At 36.7% G+C, this 18,460-nt stretch overlaps 1 protein-coding gene across 14 annotated transcripts in view; it reads left to right on the forward strand.

Moving 5' to 3' along the window:
• tbc1d5 (TBC1 domain family, member 5) overlaps positions 1-18,460 on the forward strand; it is a 29,740-nt gene that overhangs the window by 1,337 nt on the left and 9,943 nt on the right. For 8 of the 14 annotated variants that reach the window (XM_084131461.1, XM_084131460.1, XM_084131466.1 and 5 more), the window contains exons 2-13: positions 9,429-9,477; positions 9,572-9,671; positions 12,360-12,405; positions 12,539-12,647; positions 12,775-12,864; positions 12,957-13,031; positions 13,140-13,207; positions 14,614-14,716; positions 14,882-14,970; positions 15,134-15,184; positions 15,316-15,385; positions 15,487-15,659. In XM_084131461.1, coding sequence (XP_083987587.1) covers positions 9,575-9,671; positions 12,360-12,405; positions 12,539-12,647; positions 12,775-12,864; positions 12,957-13,031; positions 13,140-13,207; positions 14,614-14,716; positions 14,882-14,970; positions 15,134-15,184; positions 15,316-15,385; positions 15,487-15,659 — 971 coding nt within the window. In that variant the 5' untranslated portion in view covers positions 9,429-9,477; positions 9,572-9,574. Of the gene's footprint in view, positions 1-9,428; positions 9,478-9,571; positions 9,672-12,359; positions 12,406-12,538; positions 12,648-12,774; positions 12,865-12,956; positions 13,032-13,139; positions 13,208-14,613; positions 14,717-14,881; positions 14,992-15,133; positions 15,185-15,315; positions 15,386-15,486; positions 15,660-18,460 lie in introns of all 14 variants that reach the window. The other 6 variants (XM_084131472.1, XM_084131471.1, XM_084131459.1 and 3 more) reach the window with 1 other exon arrangement.

Here is an 18,460-nt window from a genome sequence, read left to right on the forward strand (position 1 = left end):
ATAGAGTAACTTAATAAATTAGTTTAATTTATTACATTTTTTCTTTGCCTACAATTTTGTCCTGCGCCAGCTGAATTTTAGTGACTCCCCTGCTGAGAATTCATTGATCATGATTCCTCTTACTCCTTTAATATTTTTTATTTAGTTTTGTATGTAACATTATAATCTATTTGTGAAGTAGGACAGAATGATTTTTGAAGGACTAGGCCTATATTATTGGCTTTGGACCTGAGGGCACACAGTCTGAACAACAGAAAAACGCTTGCCAGGGCATCACAAGACAGGCTTGCCGCCTGATAACACACACACACACACACACACACACACACACACACACACACACACACACACACACACACACACACTTACTTCTGAGCTAAATGCCTGTCATGATGCAGTATCTAATGCATACAATGTCAGATTACAATTACCTAATGGCCTTTGGTTAATTTATGTTTCAAGAAAGATGTACTCTTAAAGTCCTGTAATATTGTAAAAGCATCTTTCAGTTTCTCCACTTTGCAGTTGTGATTGTCTTCAGTTTATAGTGGGCTTTTTCAGACAAAATAGAGGGTGTGTGTTTGTGGTTGTCCATGTGTGTGAATGCAATGCATATTATAGAACAGGACTGTAGCGTTTTTGAATATGTGCACATGCTTTTCTTAAATATGTAATGCTCTAATATTATGACCAAGCATATTTCTGCACTTTCATAACATTGTTTTTTTGAGTTCACCCAGTAGCTTGTTGAATTCCTAGCAGTCATGTGATTGGTGTTGGAGGTCTGCTCTGTAATTGGCTGATGAAGTGAAGGCATGTGAGTGTGTTAAAAACAGGTTTAGATCTGGTCTGCTTCTGTAACCCTCATTACTGCTGCCGTGTGCTGCACCCACAGGTGTTCAGATGGAATGAGCTGCTGGGTTTTTTTGGAGGATTATTTTGTGATCTTAATTCACAAAATACTGTAAATACTGTTCTGGTTTCTGCAAGTTTTTACTAGTCTAAAATAACTTTCTTTTTAGCATTCCTAATTTCTTTTTCATCTTGTTATGTTTATTTCTGTGAGTCATTTTTGCTCTGTTGCTTCAATTTGGTTTTGCACAGGTTTCTATTTTAGCATTCTCACAATAGTTTTTTGGTTCCTCATTTCTTTATCTAAAACACACACACACACACACACACACACACACACACACACACACACACACACAGTTGATTATCTTCATTTTCATAGGGTTGCATGGATATCAGCCTCTGGTGTTGATAGACATGTGATGGTATAAAATTTTCATATCACGATAATTGCCGAAGCTTTTGTCATGGTATACGGTATTATCAAAATAATTAAATTAAGCAATCAATTTAAAATTAAATTAAGTTACAAACATATCCTCCTAACAGGTTTAATAATTTAATAAGAGTGATTTAAGTTCAAAGAACTATCAAAAAATCAGAATATTTGGCATATTTTAGTCTAGATTTAAGTGTAAAAATGTTTGAGTAACAAATGTTTGAAAATAAATAGCTTGGGGTGTACTAGAATATGCTTTCATGCTTGATTGTTAAAAAAACCCATTTTTTTTAATTATTTTTTTACATATTTTACATTATTACAACAACACCTCTCTCCCCTATCTGGCGTCAATCTGGCAGGAAACCCCGTCCAAAATATACGAAATACGCTGTGATTGGTTAGCTGGCCCTGATTGGTTAGATGGCCCAGTGTGTTGTGATTGGCACCACTTAGCAAGTGTTCCGGAAATGTCACCAGTTTCATCTGCTCAGGTGTAAATATTAAGGATGGTGTAAATTTCAAACCAGTTCAATCCTGATTCAGACTTAAAGGACTAGTTCACTTAAAAATGAAAATTTTGTCATCATTTACTCACCCTCAAGTTGTTCCAAACCTGTTTGAATTTCTTTCTTCTGCTGAACACAAAAGAAGATATTTTGAAGAGTGTCAGTAACCAGACAGTTGATGGACCCCATTGACTTCCATAGTATTTTTTTTTTTTCCTACTATGGAAGTCACTGGGGTCCATCAACTGTCTGGTTACCGACATTCTTCAAAATATCTTCCTTTGTGTTCAGCAGAAGAAAGAAATTCAAACAGGTTCGAAACAACTTTTTCAGAAGTTTTTTTTGACAGAAGACAGAATTTTTCTTCATGAACTATTCCTTTAAGAATGTTAACAAACAAGAAGATCGTTAAGAACTGATTTCATGCACAGACTTTGTAAGTACAGATTTCACAGGATGTTCCAGAGTGGTATTGTTTTTCCTTATACATTTTCTTATACATTTTAGGTACGTTTTATCTTGATATTTGTGATTGTGATATTGTGACATGATATTAGAGCTTACAAAAGCTTCAGTAAACACTACATCAATACTGTAATGTTAGTTAGCAGGCTAGCAAAGGCAAAGCTTTGCCCTTTGTTAAAATCATAGCAACTACATAAAACTTATAATTGGAACTGTTAATAGAAAACACAACTACAAATAATAAGATACTTACAAATTGTGATCCATAAACAACAGATTGTCCCAACAAAGTGGGAACTGCTCCATTTCAGGAGAAACTTTTATGCATAGCCTGCCCTACATTGTACTATCTTAGGTTCTGGAAGCTGTTCTCCATAAAATGCAGCACAAAGATACATGTTTTGGTTATAATGTTCAGGAACGGTGTTTAAAATCAATTGTAACCACTCTCGTCAGCCTTAGGGAGGTCAAACAAATGAGTTTTGGAAACGAGGTGGACAAAACAGCATCTCTTTGGCTCTTTGGAAAATTGGATTGTAGCTCGTTGTCTACGTTACTATGATTGTAAATGGGTGTCATTTGTGTTTTAACAACGTTTGGCTCATGGATATATTGATCATTTCTTTATATTTGAGTCCAAGTTCAAACGCTATGAAACGCTCCATTGTTAATGTACGGAGCTGTCTGAAACACTGCCAGCGGGATATTAAACAGGAAGTATATGTCCAAGCTCTCAACAGTTTTTTTTTCAATATCTTTTGTGAGGGAACGCAAAGATTCTCGGGGGAACGCAAAAGATTCGATTTTTTTATTTATTTTTTATCCACCACCACGTCCATCTAGGGGCTCTGTAGTGAACAGCTTGTAACAAACTTAAAAAACAAGACCACCCCTGACTTCCTAGGTTGTCTATGAAAGCCTCTAGCTACTAATCCAAAGGATGTGTGATGATTACGCACTCTTCCGAGAACCTCTCTTCTGTTAAATGACATGTGAAACGAATGCCTGTCATGCAATGTCATGTCAATGTGTCATGGAAAGAAAAGGGATTAATTCAAACAATAGTCTCACATAGTCAGATCTCAGTATGTAGTCTATAGTCTCAAATATACTATATCCAAACTATCATAATAGTGTAATTTTAATGACATCATTTGTCAGTAAATGTCATTATGCCAGTAAATTGCAGAGCTGGTGCAAATATCCACATTGCTATGATCAGAATCATCAGATGCTTTCTTAAATGCCTCTTTGTCGTTTTTGTTGTTTATTTTGTTATTGATAGGAAAGCGCACAGTAGGGCTGTAGGGCTGCACAGTAGGTGCACTAAACAAGCTTAAACAGACATTGAGTGAGTGAAAGAGAGAACGACTGAGCGTGTGCGATTACCTGCATCTGTCTTTGTCATATATTCATGAAAAAAATAAGTTTGCCATGTCTGAAGAGCGAGGAAAGCGATCTTAGGGTGTGTTCACACCTGTCTTGTTTGGTTCGATTGAATCGAATTCAAGTTCGTTTCCCCCCTTGGTGCGGATCTTTTGGGCATGGGTGTGAATCAGGGCCGGAGTGGGGCCACTTTTCAGCCCGGGAGTTTCAGGCCCAAGACCGGCCCACTTTTTCCATGGTGGAATTCCAAATTAGCACTTTTTCCAAATTGGATACATGAAGCAAAAGTTCAGCTCTTACTATTGTTTAGTTTGTATTAATACCATGGTTCAACAAATAATGTAAAGGTTAAATAGCCTAATAATTCACTTAGACTTTATAAGAAGCAATTGCGACTTTATTTCACGCAATTCTGACTTTATACTTTATTTCACACAATTCTGAGAAATAAATTCAGAATTGCGAGATGTAAACTCGCAATTGTGAGATAAAAAGTCGCAATTATCTTTTAAAATGTTTTATTCTGTGACAGAAGCAAGCTTCCATACCTCCTGGCCTCTTCCTCCCATCCATCCTCCCTGACGCGTACCGTTACGGTAGGGCCGGCCCAGCTGCCGGTAGGCGGTGCCGCGGTAGCCCACCTGAGAAAACGTTTTGGAAAAGATGGGCTATGGACCCAACCAACTCTATAGGAGGGGAGGGGAGAACTCCCTCACATGGTACAGCCCATGCAGAGGCTGCGCGCTGCGGTGTCAGAATGCGGAACGTGTGTAGCCTAATGTAACTAATGTGACAAATGTGAAAAAATTAATAATAAAATCCTTGACCGGCCCAAAAGTGAAGCGGCCCACTGAGAATTCTCCCAATTCTCCCGATTACCCACCCCGGGCCTGGTGTGAATACAGCAATCACACTCGAGTGCGGACCAAACAACCACACCGAGACCCAGCTGAAGAGGTGGTCTTGATCCAGTACGCTTAAAAATGCTGATGTGTTCAGCAAGTTCAGCAAGTTCAGCGAGGGGATTTGCACTTCCTGCTTTTCCCTGCTTGAGAATTTCTGTCCAATGAATGGATGACCTTAGCACACGTGTGGTTTTGTTTAGAAATTTTGGTTCACTTGCAAAAAGGGCAGTCTGAAAACGAACCACACCAAACAAAAAAAATCTATTTTGTATTTGGTCCAGATCAAAGCAAGTGAACTAGCGGACTTTCCTGGTGTGAATACACCCATAGAAAAAGCAATTGCAACACCTCATTTCATTTAATTAATTAATGAATCAGCGTTTTTTGAACACGCAGTTGAATGAATGGTTTTACTCACTCAAAGACAGTGCGTTGCCGCCACCTAGTGGCGTAAAAATGTAACCTGCACTGACTGACAGCCAGTCTAGAATGCGTAGAGGCAAGCAGTGCTGATGCTGGATACTATTGGGAAATAGGGTTGCGCGATATGCTCCATTTTCATATCGTCCTATCGTCAGCCTGTGAGATCGGCGATACACGATATTATCGTGAGGGGGCGGGGCTTACTTATTTGATTATTAACTTGCTTATTTACTCATCAATTTGCTTGTTTTATTACTTCGTTTTAAATGAGAATCTTTTTTCTATTTTGCTAGCAAAGGTGGAGTGTTTATTAATAGGCTAAATCAGGTTATTTCCTGGTATAGTGAGGTAAAAAAAAGATCCTAATCATTCTTGTATCTGACTCGGAGTATTTCAACATGTCAGCGGGAAATTTACGGACACACATTATCCTCTCATGCCGTTACAGATCTGCAGCATTTTGACTGTTTGACGAGATGTGAACACGTTTTAATTTCTTGATTCAAGAAAGAGTCGGAGTCTGCGATATATGTCCTCCTACCAGTGCTCTCTCTGTCTGGATGCACTTCACATGCGCACCGCACTTCAATAACGCAGGTGTTTTAAATGCCAGGAGAAATCAGAGGCAAAAATCTAAAAGTCGATCGGTTATACGCCGACTTAAACCTATGACTTGACTCTGATAAAGGAAAACGGGTTAATGCGTTTACATGACCACATGCATTGTCAGTTTATTCAGCATAATCGAGTTAATAACGTGCATGTAAACGCGCTCAATCCCTGAAAACGAAAGCAGAAACGGACTGAGCTTTCGCTGCATTAACGGCACGTTCTCTCAGAGTCGACGGTGGATAACGGTAGGCTACAGCAACTATCTTAATTTACTGGCTGAATATTTCTCTTGTGGACTTACATTATTGACAAAGAAAAAATTAGAAGAATATTTCTTGTTAAACAAGTTTGAAGTTGCTTGTGATTTTCACAGATGGCAGAGTTTCACAGATGCTTCGTGAACTAAAGACTTTTATTAGGCCTAGGCGGCCTATATCATTTTATTGATATTATTATTATAATTCATATTTTGTAATTGTATTGTTTTTAGTGTTATTCGTGTCATTAAATATTTTGTTAATGTGCTATGGAAACAAAATACTGACGAACAACGATGCCGCGTCTTCATCTAGGCTCTGTATAAAAATTATGCGTCTGTTAAAGCACTCTTGACAATTTGTGAATGGATCACCTTGCAATGAAATTTCGTTGTGGGATGTAGTTTTTGTTTTGTCTGTTTTAAAAACATTTTCTTTGAGGAGTCCTCATACGCGCGTGATATGGCGCAAGTGTGGTTATGTGGTGATGTCGTTATGAATTTAGGCAAGGCAAATATAATTGTAGTTCCTAATTAATTTAATAACTATACTAGCTTCATAATAATAATAACGATTTAATACATTAATGGAAAAACGAGCCAATTATCGTATTGATATCGTCAAAGGCATCTGCCATCGGCGATATCTCTGTCTATCGTCGATACACGATACTATCGTCTATCGGCACAACCCTATTGGGAAATATCAGCAGTCTCAGAAAGCCTCTCTTGTCCAGTCAGATTCGAGGATCGGAACTAACGGTTACACATATAACAGTAGCCTAACCAGCTTATTGTCAGGTTTATGTTCTGTTATGTGGACCCTTGTTTTGACATTCTGTTGTGTTTCCTTTAGTTCCTGTTTCCCCGCTCTGATAAGTTTCAGTTTCATTGGTTACTAATTATGTCCTCGTTTGTTGCTATAGTTGGATTGCTAATAAAGCCTGTTTTGTTTTTGAATCTTGAATCTTCCTGCCTGCTGACCACATCGTAACACTTAGTTATAGCAAAAACATAAAAATGTTTTAAAAAATCACCTCAAGGGAAATTTCTTCACCACGACAGCCCTAGCGTGCGGCACATATTTACATATTCATCTAAACGTTGCTCTCATTTGCGTGGACCGCATTGGGATGTTCGCTGCAATGGTATTTCCGACTTTTTACTTCTAAGCGAAGAACGAAAAAGAACTTTGCTGTGAGTATATCGGGGAACTAAATCACGCTCCGTCTCTTGTATGCCACGTGTGTACGAGTGCGAGCACGAGCAATACGTTTCTGGCTGCAGTTCACTTAACGGCCACCGGTGTCATGTTGCTAATAACAAGGGTTTCTGAATTCTACAGATAGCCCCTTAAATGGGTGGGCTAAATAATTTTATTATGTTAAGCAGTAAGATCATGTTTCATCTACCAATAAATAATATATTTTTTTATTTAAATACATTTTTTAAGATAATTTTTCCGTTTTTATTCTTTTTTTGGTGTTATAGAAATGGCCACCCTAATGTAGCCTACATTTATATGTATACTGCCATAATCAAGCTTTTCTCATAGATTATGCATGTGTATAAGCACAGACACATATACAAGCACAGGAAATGTTGCATCTGAATCAAGTACATTTTCTCACCACAGTTATTTGGTGCAGTGATAAATATTTATGTGTGTGTGCGCGCATGTGTGTGTGTGTGTCTTTGTGCGTGTGATCACTGCGCATATGTTTATAGCTAATGAAATATGCAAGGATTCATTTGGGGAGTGATTGCATCAGTGCTGACTTTAGCCTGCAGCTGTGACAGTAAACGCAGTAGTTGCAGTGTTAGAAACAGATAAATATTAAGGCAATAGTTTCATGCTACACCAACCAAACATTATTTAGCTAATTGTAGAGAGAGAGCTATTTCAATTTTCTTTTTTCTTTTTTTCTTTTTTTACTTAATAATAGGCTATTTATTTTTGTGTCTTAATTCTGTTGAATTCCTTTTGTGTGAGGGATCTTGCACGTCCAGTTCATTATTATTGTGGGGTTCAGCATATTTTAATTATTATTCATGTGTCTGTCTGTCTTGACTTAATCATTCCTGTAGTTGTCCCTGAGGCTTTATGCTAATTTCCTGCACTGTACTTCACTGCAGAGGATCCTGGGATTTCCCACTGTACCAGAGAACTAATGTATAAATCTAATTGAGCTGGACCAATGAGGTCTATAATAATTGGCGAAAGCTATCCGTTAGCATTCCCGTTCATCACTAAAGCAGTTTCTCAGCTGGTGCCAGACGTTCTGTCGTCTTTGCTAATGAAATAATTATAATTTGTTTATTAACATTTTGTTATTTTGTCAGAAAACAAACTTTTGAATGACTGTCAATGAAGAGGGATGCTTTTAGCTTACATAAGATGCAGTTGTTGCTGTTATTATTATTTAATAATGATAATAATACGATTATTGTTTTTATATAATGTTATTTAATATTTGTAAAAAAGTATTACTTTTTATTCATTACTTTGATTTTTTTTTTTTTTTTTGTGTGTGTTTGTTGTATCACCCCACTTCCATCATTTCTTTATAGCCTAGGCTATATCAGCTAATAAACCCCAGTTATACATAATGAATTTGTTGCACAGGCTGTATGTTGTACTGAAATTTTTAGATCAGTGTTTATTAGTTTATCTGCATAATTGATGAAGGACGTTTGCTGGAGTTTGTGTGTCAGACTCAGAACCACCTCTTAAAAAAAACAATGTATTTAGGTTTAAAAATAGGGGGAAAATGCAGACAGGCCGTTTTTTCCCTCCTTTTAGTGGTCTAATGCTGTCACATCAGCGCTGTCTGGCTCTGAATTTTCTGAGCTGGGATATTTTTGTTTTATTAATGGCTGGGAATCACTTCCAGACAGCGCTTGGCACGGCCAGTGTTTGCTCATGCACCCACACAGTACTGCAGAACAATGATACCACAGATACAACGGATCAAATGAGCGCTGTTTTTGTTTCTTTGTTTGAGTCAAGACTGTATGTTTTAATTCACTGCACAACTGTCAAATGCTAGCATGGCTAGTTATTCTGGAAAATGAATACAGGAATTGGTATAATGATCCTGAGGTGATGGTACAGTCGCACACACAATCCAGTTAAACTTTATTTAAAGAAGCGTTGCTGGCACTCATTAAAGTTGCTTGCTGTCATGAATTTAAGTTGAGTTGAATCATGAGTTGCTGGCAATGAAATCCATTTATATTCTGTACCACAATTAGCAGCTATTCTCAGACTTAATTACAAACTGCTTTCGACTAAAATTAAACAATGTGATTAACAAAATCTGTTTGCTGTATACCAACCAGACATAATAAAAGCTACAGTATCTCTGCCATGTTGTTCTGAGTTACTCCTAATCAGCCCTGAAAAGTCGATTATGGAGAAGACATTTTGTCAGTTGTTCGTTTTGTTTGTTTGCTTGCTTGTTTGTTATTTCCGTCACACTGCTTCATGCTATCCAATAGTTTAATATGTAGGCCTAAGCCATTAGTATAGTTAGTTTAGTCTGTTTATTCATTTGTTTTGCTCTGTTGTTTGTTGTCAGATTAATGGTTATTGGACTGTGGTCTCCACTGCGATCAGGCCTATGAGACGTGAGTATCCACACAATACCTGCTGTGTAGATGTAGTTCTTGTTTTGCCCTGTAGTGTCAATTGTGGCTTCAGCTCTCTCTGTTGTTTTATTAGGACATGCAGCACCCAAATTTTGAAACACGACACCCACTGCAGCAGGACGAGCAGGAGACTGGTTACGACCCTCTACAGAACTACAACAGGAACCGAGACCGTAAGACACCTAATACATTTACATTCAAATTAGATTGATATTATTAACTAATATCTGATATCTGATATCGATTAACTGATATTCTAAGAACAAAAAGGCATTAAATCACATTGAAGCATGTTCGAAATAGTGTGCAAAAACTTGCTAGCAAATTCCTTTTGTCTCCTAATATAGTCCTAATTTACCCAAATATTTTTCTAATAGCTCTTCTGCCAAGAGAAACTCTGGAATGTTGTTCACACAGAAGCAAAGTCAGACCCAAATGTGAACAGAGTGAAAAAGGGAACAGTTCTCTTTGCATTTACGTTTTACCTATACTTGAAATTAAAATTATATTGAATCTTAATATACAGCAATAATAGATTTCTGTCATAATTTCTTCACTTTCATGTGGATTTCATATTTAATATAATGTAATAATTAAAACACTGTAATCTAGTTAAAAATGATCAAGGCATGTTTTCTCTAAATATTTTTCTCTTTATTTAAAGTGCCCCATTATGAAAATAGCTTTGAGTGCTGACATGGCATTAAATAAAATAATCTGAATCTGAATCTGCCCCATTATGCTTTTTCAGATATAATATAGTTGTTTGTGAATGTAAAAGGTCTGCAAAGTTTAAAGATCAAAGTGCACTATAAACTCGCCTTCAAACACTGTAGCTGGTTCGTGTTGTGTACATGTCGAGAATATGCTGTTTTCTGCTCTGCAAAAGTATATTCTGTTTATACACTTCCAAAGCATGAGGAAGTGAAGAGTCGGTGGTTAAAATTATCACAGCGATACAACAGCAGTGTGACCTTTTGACAATTGCTTATCAAATCTAAATGGGATTTACAAAACGCTTATCCATTTAAGATGGGACAATACTCACTTTATTTGGACCAACTTGCTCCTTAGAATCACAACCTATGTTCTAAATACAAAATGCATAGTATTGTGTTTCATATTGTGTAGGGCTCCAGCTAACCGGCTAACTCACATTATTATTATTACTGTCTTTCCTAAACAGCTTGGTCCCACTATTACCTACAATTGTGTCCATTAATGCAGAGTATTTGAGTATACTACTTTGAGTAATGATAAAGGATTGAGCAAGATTTGTTTTACAAACTTTAATGTTACATCAGTCATTCACATTAGTGCTCAGCTAATGTATGCACCGTTATTGAAACTGTTATTGATACAGTTCCCACATGTGCAACGCAATGAATTAGAAATATACACATCGGTTTGTTGATTAGGTGATGTGCAATCAGTTTTTTTTTTTACATTTGATGCATGTAAACCTGTTGTAAGAGACCTCCAAAACAAAATTAGGAAGCTTTAAAATAGCATAATAGGGGCACTTTAATGAATGATTTTATTTTATGAACCAATATAACAATACATGGTAGTTAACAGCAATATTTTATTTATATACTCTACCGTTCAAAAGTCTGTAAGATTTGTTGTGGCGAAAATTCTATTAAATCATCATCACTGCGTAAGAGACACTCTGAATCAAATAGTCTTTTCAAAAAGTATTTATTCTTGCAAGAATAGGCCCAGTCGCCCACACAGAAGTTACACTGTGGAGTGAGTGAGACAAAGACATGAGGAGCAGGGCAGCTTTTATACTGTTTTATCATACCCACTTCAAGGTCTTCTTCCCTAGAGCTCTGTTCCACATTCCACAGACAGAAAGGCTCCTTGGCTACTAGCCTTAATCTGTGCCATTAGGCTTCTAAGAACCTCAGGGGTCAGAGGTCCCCATACAGACTATAGATTGTAAAAAAAACAACATATGGCATTCCTTTGCAATGTTTTACTGAAAATCAATGAAAATCAATTTTTTTCCATTACAGATTTTTTTTAACGTTTTTGAAAGAAGTCTCTTATGCTCACCAAGGCTGCATTGATTTGATCAAAAATACAGTATTACAATTTTAAAATGTAATTTATTTCTGTGATGGCCAAGCTGAATTTTGAGCAGCCATTACTCATCTTCAGTGTCACATGATCCTTCAGAAATCATTCTAATATACTGATTTGCTGCTCAAGAAACAATATAGTTTGATAAATAGGTTAATAAAAATATAGAAAGACCTTAAGATAAATACTTGTGGATTTACAAAAGTTTGAACTGAAAATGATAACTTCACGCTCATTTTAAATTGACCTATGACATGAAATTTGATTTTAAATGATCTCTAAAGGATGTGGCTGTTGTGGGTCATGGTCATAGTGGCACAAGCTGTTGCTGTAAATGTGGCGTCATTCAAATGACTTTGACAGTCCTTTTATATTTACCCGCTTTAAATGCATATTGCCTGTCATGCACAGTTTCCCTAAAGCAGACGTTGTAGCCCCGTCATTGCTCCTTGCAGCTATATTTATGTTTATTTTTACTAAAATATTTTAAAATATTAAAAAAATGCCCACAGAGACTTTTTTGAGACTAATTGAGTCTTGAATTGATTTCGCATGGATTTATGCAGTGAAATTAATCAAACTTCTGAGAAAAAAAAAAAATCTATGATTGTATTATTAATATGCAATATATTGCCTAGTGCTATTCTGCACTATGAAAAAGATATACATATAGATTAGAGTTCAATGGATTCCAGTTGAGTGTTTAGGTCAAATGTGATCAACTATGATGTCTTAACTATTTTCTCAGTGTAGTTTTGTTTCTTTAATTTCAGGAGGATCATTGGATAGTGCTGTTGAGTCCACGTTTCAGTCATACAGGTCTCTGTTCATTTCACTTTCCCTAATGTCACAAAGCACCAGATTTCCTCTCTGGTTCACATCTGAAACTCAATGCTGTGTGGTGAAGGTGTAACTCTATCCTATAACTTTCTGTTCGACGTGCTCCTTACAGAAAGGAGTGGGATGATTTGTTCCAGAACAGTAACTACCTGGCGCGGATCAGGCAGGCTGGCATTATTGGACGATTACGGAGCAGCCGATTCCGCAGCGTATGCTGGAAGGTAATGGCTAACTGACAGCGTGCAGATGACAGACTTAATGCATGAAAATTGTCTTTTTGTTATTACTGGGTGTGCAACTTCTGTGCCAAATGGAGTAGATGACGAGCTTTGGTTTTGTTCATTCCAGCTTTATCTGGATGTCCTGCCAGAAGATAAGACTCAATGGATCAGTCGAACCAAGGAGGTCAGAGCACAGTACGAGAAAATCAAAGAGACGGTATGTGTGTGTGCGCACATGTATGTGGTCGTGATTTATGTGTCTTCGGTAGGTTTTGAGACTAGATCATGATTGTTTGTCTTGAACTGCAGCACATTACAAACCCTCGCAAAGCTGCAGGCCAGCAGGACCTGGTGGTGAACAACCCACTCTCACAGGATGAGGGGGTGAGAGAACATCCAATTCAGTAAAACCATAAGAATGGATCGATCTGTCCATTACGGTTTGATTAACATCTTCATCTTTTTCTGTCTCTTTGTGTCTTTCTCTTTCAGAGTCTCTGGAATAAGTTCTTTCAGGATAAGGAGCTCAGGGGTATGATCAAACAAGATGTTTTACGAACGTAAGTTTGTGAACAATACACATACACTACCATTCAAAGGTTTAGGGTCGGTAAGTTTTTAAAATAAATCTTTTTAAAAGAAGCCTCTTATTGATGAGTGAGCACCAAGCCTGCATTTACTTGATGAAAAATACTGTAAAAACAGTATTATATTATGAAATATTATTATAATTTAAAATAATTTTCTATTTTAATATATTTTAAAATGTAATTTTTTTTATGTATTTTTTTTAAAATGTATATTTTAAATATATTTTAAAATGTAATCAGCAAAGCTGAATTTTCAGCATAATAACTGCAGTCTTCAGTGTCATATGATCCTTCAGAAATCATTCTAATATGCTGATTTGGTGCTCAAGAAACATTTCTTATTATTATCAATGTTGAAAACCTTGCTGCTTAATTTTTGTGGAAACCATTATACATTCTTTCAGGATTATTTAATGAATAGAAAGTTCAAAAGAACAGCATTTATTTAAAATAGTTTTTTTTTTTTTTGCAACAATGTAAATGTCTTTACTGTCACTTTTGATCAACTTAATGTATCTGCTGAATAAGTGTTCATTTCTGTTTTTTTTTGTTTTTTTAACTTACTGACCCTAATGTTTGTGTGAAAGGTGAATATTGAATGGTTGTTTAAACATGTCTATCTTTTTATTTGCAATTTTTACTCCCATTAAATAAACATATATTTAAAATTATATTAAGTATGCATTCATATTCAAGCATCCAAACAAGTCTTTGGATTAAAGGTTTTTAAGATAATTCAGTCAGAAATTCAGTCAAGTGTTAATTAATTGTCAAATATAGATATGTAACTGGATTGGGTGTTGAGGGAGGAATTATGAAATATTCTGATAATATTAATATGTTGCATAGGTATCAACATATAACATAAATGTTCATTAAAATAATTAAAATAGAAATTCATAGATACCAAAAATGGTATAAGGTGAGGTTACATTAATTATTGGTTCTATCATAAAGCATGCATAAAACAGTATATGACACAAAAGACAATAAACAAGATAGTAATAATTATACACATGTCCTGGAGGTATGCATTTTCATTCATAAAAGGTTTGCCTATGAATTAATGTAAATAACTTTTTATGGGCCTTATGTGTCTTTCCTATGGGGAAATGGAGAGACAGTTGACTCTCCACATTCCTTTTGGTCGTAAACCTTTGCTGCTATGTTAATCAGAGGCCTGTTCTGCCTTTTTGGGGAGTTAGATGCTCTCTGGGGGTTGTCCACAGAACTCTAACACATAGTTTGCTTGTTGGGAGAGGGAGTTTTCTGGATTATTCATGAACTATAATGAATAATTGTGTGTCTGACTGGTCTAGACACTACAGATACAATACAATACAAAACAATATTTGTTACTCCTTGATTGTCTGCAGGTTTCCAGAGATGCTGTACTTCCAGGAAGAGGATGTCAGGACAAAGCTGACTGATATTCTCTTCTGCTACGCACGAGAGAATGAGCAGCTACTGTATAAGCAGGTTTATACACACTTAATGATTGTGACAAATACTGCCACACCACAACATAACTTGTCAAACTGGCTCAGTCGATCTTGTAGTGTAATTTTGCCAAATTAAACATTTACCTCTACATTATCCTCTTGTTTCTCTCATCTTCATCCCTCCTTCTCTGTCTCTCTACAGGGCATGCATGAGTTACTTGCCCCAATAGTGTTTGTTCTCCACTGTGATCACCAGGCGTTTCAGCATGCCAATGAGACGGCCAATCCCAGGTCTGACCTATTACCACACAGGCGAGACTGTCTACTGTCATACAGATTTCTGAAGGCTTGCTCAATTTGTTACGTGTATTGTTTAAAATTTTGAATCATTATTAATTGAATTTTCGCTATTTCTTAGTATGCTTATTTAAACCATATTGTACCTCAATTGCAGTGAAGAGATGAAAGTCCTTCTGGATCCTAAATTCCATGAGCATGATGCCTAGTGAGTAAATGTCATATTATCACACTAGATCTTAAACAGAATTATGTCTCGATTAACTGCATATAGTTGCTAAACACACTTTGCTCATTCTGTTGCATCTGTCTCTTTGTTCTTCATCAAATATCCCATAGTGTCATGTTTTCTCTGCTCATGGAGACAGCAGAACCCTGGTTCAGCAGTTTTGAGCGGGAGGTCAGAAAGGTACAATGGGTGACTTTACGTAAATTTAATTGCTTTGATATTTTGTCAGCTTCCAACTTCAATCTTGTTAACATGACTTGAGTGGTGTTTAAACATTTCAGGGCAAAGAAGAGATGTTAACCAGCATCCCCTTTGCGAGACCACAGGACTCTGGCCCTTCTGTTGCTATTGTGACCAAAGTCAACCGAATTCAGGACCAGCTAGTAAAAAAACACGACATTGAACTGTACATGCACCTCAACAGACTAGAGATAGCACCCCAGATTTATGGCATGTGAGTATGAATGAAGTCTATTATTATTTTATTAGGGGCCAAGCACCAAAGTTGCTGTTGCTGCTATTGTATCTGTTAGTATTCTTATTATTATTCTTCCTCCCTATTGGGAGTCTACAGCAGCCCTATGAACCTTAAAAAATGATGAAATTTGCACACTTGTACCACTAGTGGTGGTCCTGAAAAGTAATCTGACCAACTTTGGAACCTTTTAGAACCAACTTAATACTCTCGATTACTCTCCTCATGCTGATCACATTCAATATCTTGCATTAAGACTCCGCCCATTACAGTAGTCGCTATTTTGAAATGTACTGTAGTTTAGACCGAGCCACACAGGCTATATTTCGGCAAAACTTTGATCTATTGAAGCTAAATTCGGTACACTTCATCAGCACCATGATCTGAGGGTACATGCGAAAGTTGAGAACAGCGCCACCTACAGGTCATGAGGTTCAAAAATGGCTATTTTTGCTAATAACTTTTGAAATGTTTGTCAGAAATGTCTGTCTGCCATTTAGAAATTTGTCATAAACCTATAATGTTTTTTAAACACTTTGACATATCAGCAAAGCATATCAGCAGATTGATAGACATAACCACCAGCATGCTACCCCTCCTAAAATCAGCTCAATCCAATCTTTGGACCGAGCCACACAGAAATGACTGAACAGATTTTGGATATTCACTACTGTTTCTGAGAAACGCCTTTCCGAAGTGGACCATGCCTGTGTTGACCTATGCTATGTTAGCTTAGCATGCTAATTGGTTAACATGTAAATTAGAGGCCATTCATTCTAATGTGGCTCTTTTGCTATCAGATTAATCATAATATACGTTATTGGCTATGTTATCTTAGTATGCTAATCGGTCAGCATGCTAACTAAAGGTTTTGTGTGTTCCACCTCATACTGAAATCTCTTCAGCAGTAAATCAATTGTGTGTCATGTACATGGTGCACTGTGATGAGCAATGAGCACTTGACCAGAAAGTTGCGTGTTTGAATCCCGCATGATGTGATGTCCAAAATGTTACTTATATGCCAAGTATCTTATATATATATATACACTAGTGTTGTTTTTGGCGGCCTGTTTTAATTTTAGTTTTAGTCTAGTCTTTGTGTCAAGCTTTCGTTTTAGTTTTTATTAGTTTTAGTCACGTTCATACTCTTTTTAGTCTAGTCAAGTTTTAGTCGACGAAAACTGATGACATTTTAGTCTAGTTTTAGTCAACGAAAACTGATGACATTTTAGTCTAGTTTTAGTCGACGAAAACTGATGACATTATAGTCTAGTTTTAGTCAATGAAAATTGTATTTTAGTTTCTTTTTAGTAATGTAATTCTATTTAACCCAGTCAATATAGAATTTCAAACAAGGTTATCTTATTATATTTAGTATAGGGCTGTGACGGTGGCAGTTTTTTTTACCACCGCGGTAATGGACCAACTACCGGCGGTGGTTGGGGGTTATTTAAAAAAATAAAAACTCGTTTTATATTTCCACACAAAGACGCGTGATAGCCTACCACTCTGCGCTTTGAGAGGGATGTGGGACACGAGCAGGAAAGAGACCATCGATCTCTTTATGATATCTTCGTGTTTTCTACTTGATGTAAATTGGTCTGAAGAGCGAATTTTATTCTCCACAAGGGCGAGATATTTAGGCTATGTTTGAGATTGCGCTGCCAGAGAAAGTGAAACTAAAAATCACCCGCGCGTGTGAAACGCGCTTTACAACTAAACTTGACGCGCCCTATGTCTAATATAACAAGCACAAACTGTGTTAAAAATAATTTGACATGCAAGTACAAATGTAGGCTATCTGTCCTACAGTGTTTTTCTACTTTACCACAGTAAAGAATACGAATATAATAGGCCTAATTAAAAGCAAACCAATGAAGACACGTTTATAATCCCTTTAGAAAATGGGTGAGACGTGAGTGAAGATTTGGGAAAAGAAACAAGAGATTCCATGCAGGGATGAGTCACGATTTTTGGATATTCGATTAGTTTATTTAATTCTAGAATATTGAATAGGTTGTGCGATTATTCTCTAAAATAAAATCTCCATGTTCTGGTGCTGATGCGGTGACGCGTTCATGTAACCAGAGACACTGCTAATAACGCACATAACAGCTGTCACAAAGAACCGGCAAAAGTAATGATTATGAATGTGTCAAATATACCAATGAGACATTTTAATGGAATAACTAATGGAGTAATATTGTTAAATTCGCTGATAATCGGGTCGGGTGACCAGATCGCAAACCAGAATTTAAAGCTGACAAAGCTGGGTTCACGCACAACGTTCTCATTCGTCGTGACGTTATAACATTTCGTCTCGTCTCGTTTTGGTCAACGAAAATGAAGAAACATTTTAGCATAGTTTTTATTGTGTAAATCACATTTAGTCTCGTTTTTATTCGTCAACGATATTGCATTATACATGTATTTTAGTCATCGTCACATGACCAGCATTTACGTCTCGTCTCGTCTCGTTTTCGTCAGGTGATAACGGTTCGTTGACGACAATATTTCGTCATAATTTTCGTTGACGAAAGCAACACTAATATACACTCACCTAAAGGATTATTAGGAACACCATACTAATACTGTGTTTGACCCCCTTTCGCCTTCAGAACTGCCTTAATTCTACGTGGCATTGATTCAACAAGGTGCTGAAAGCATTCTTTAGAAATGTTGGCCCATATTGATAGGATAGCATCTTGCAGTTGATGGAGATTTGTGGGATGCACATCCAGGGCACGAAGCTCCCGTTCCACCACATCCCAAAGATGCTC

The sequence above is a fragment of the Abramis brama genome (assembly GCF_963993115.1).
Source record: "Abramis brama genome assembly, chromosome: 12".
Classification (NCBI taxonomy): Eukaryota; Metazoa; Chordata; class Actinopteri; order Cypriniformes; family Leuciscidae; genus Abramis; species Abramis brama.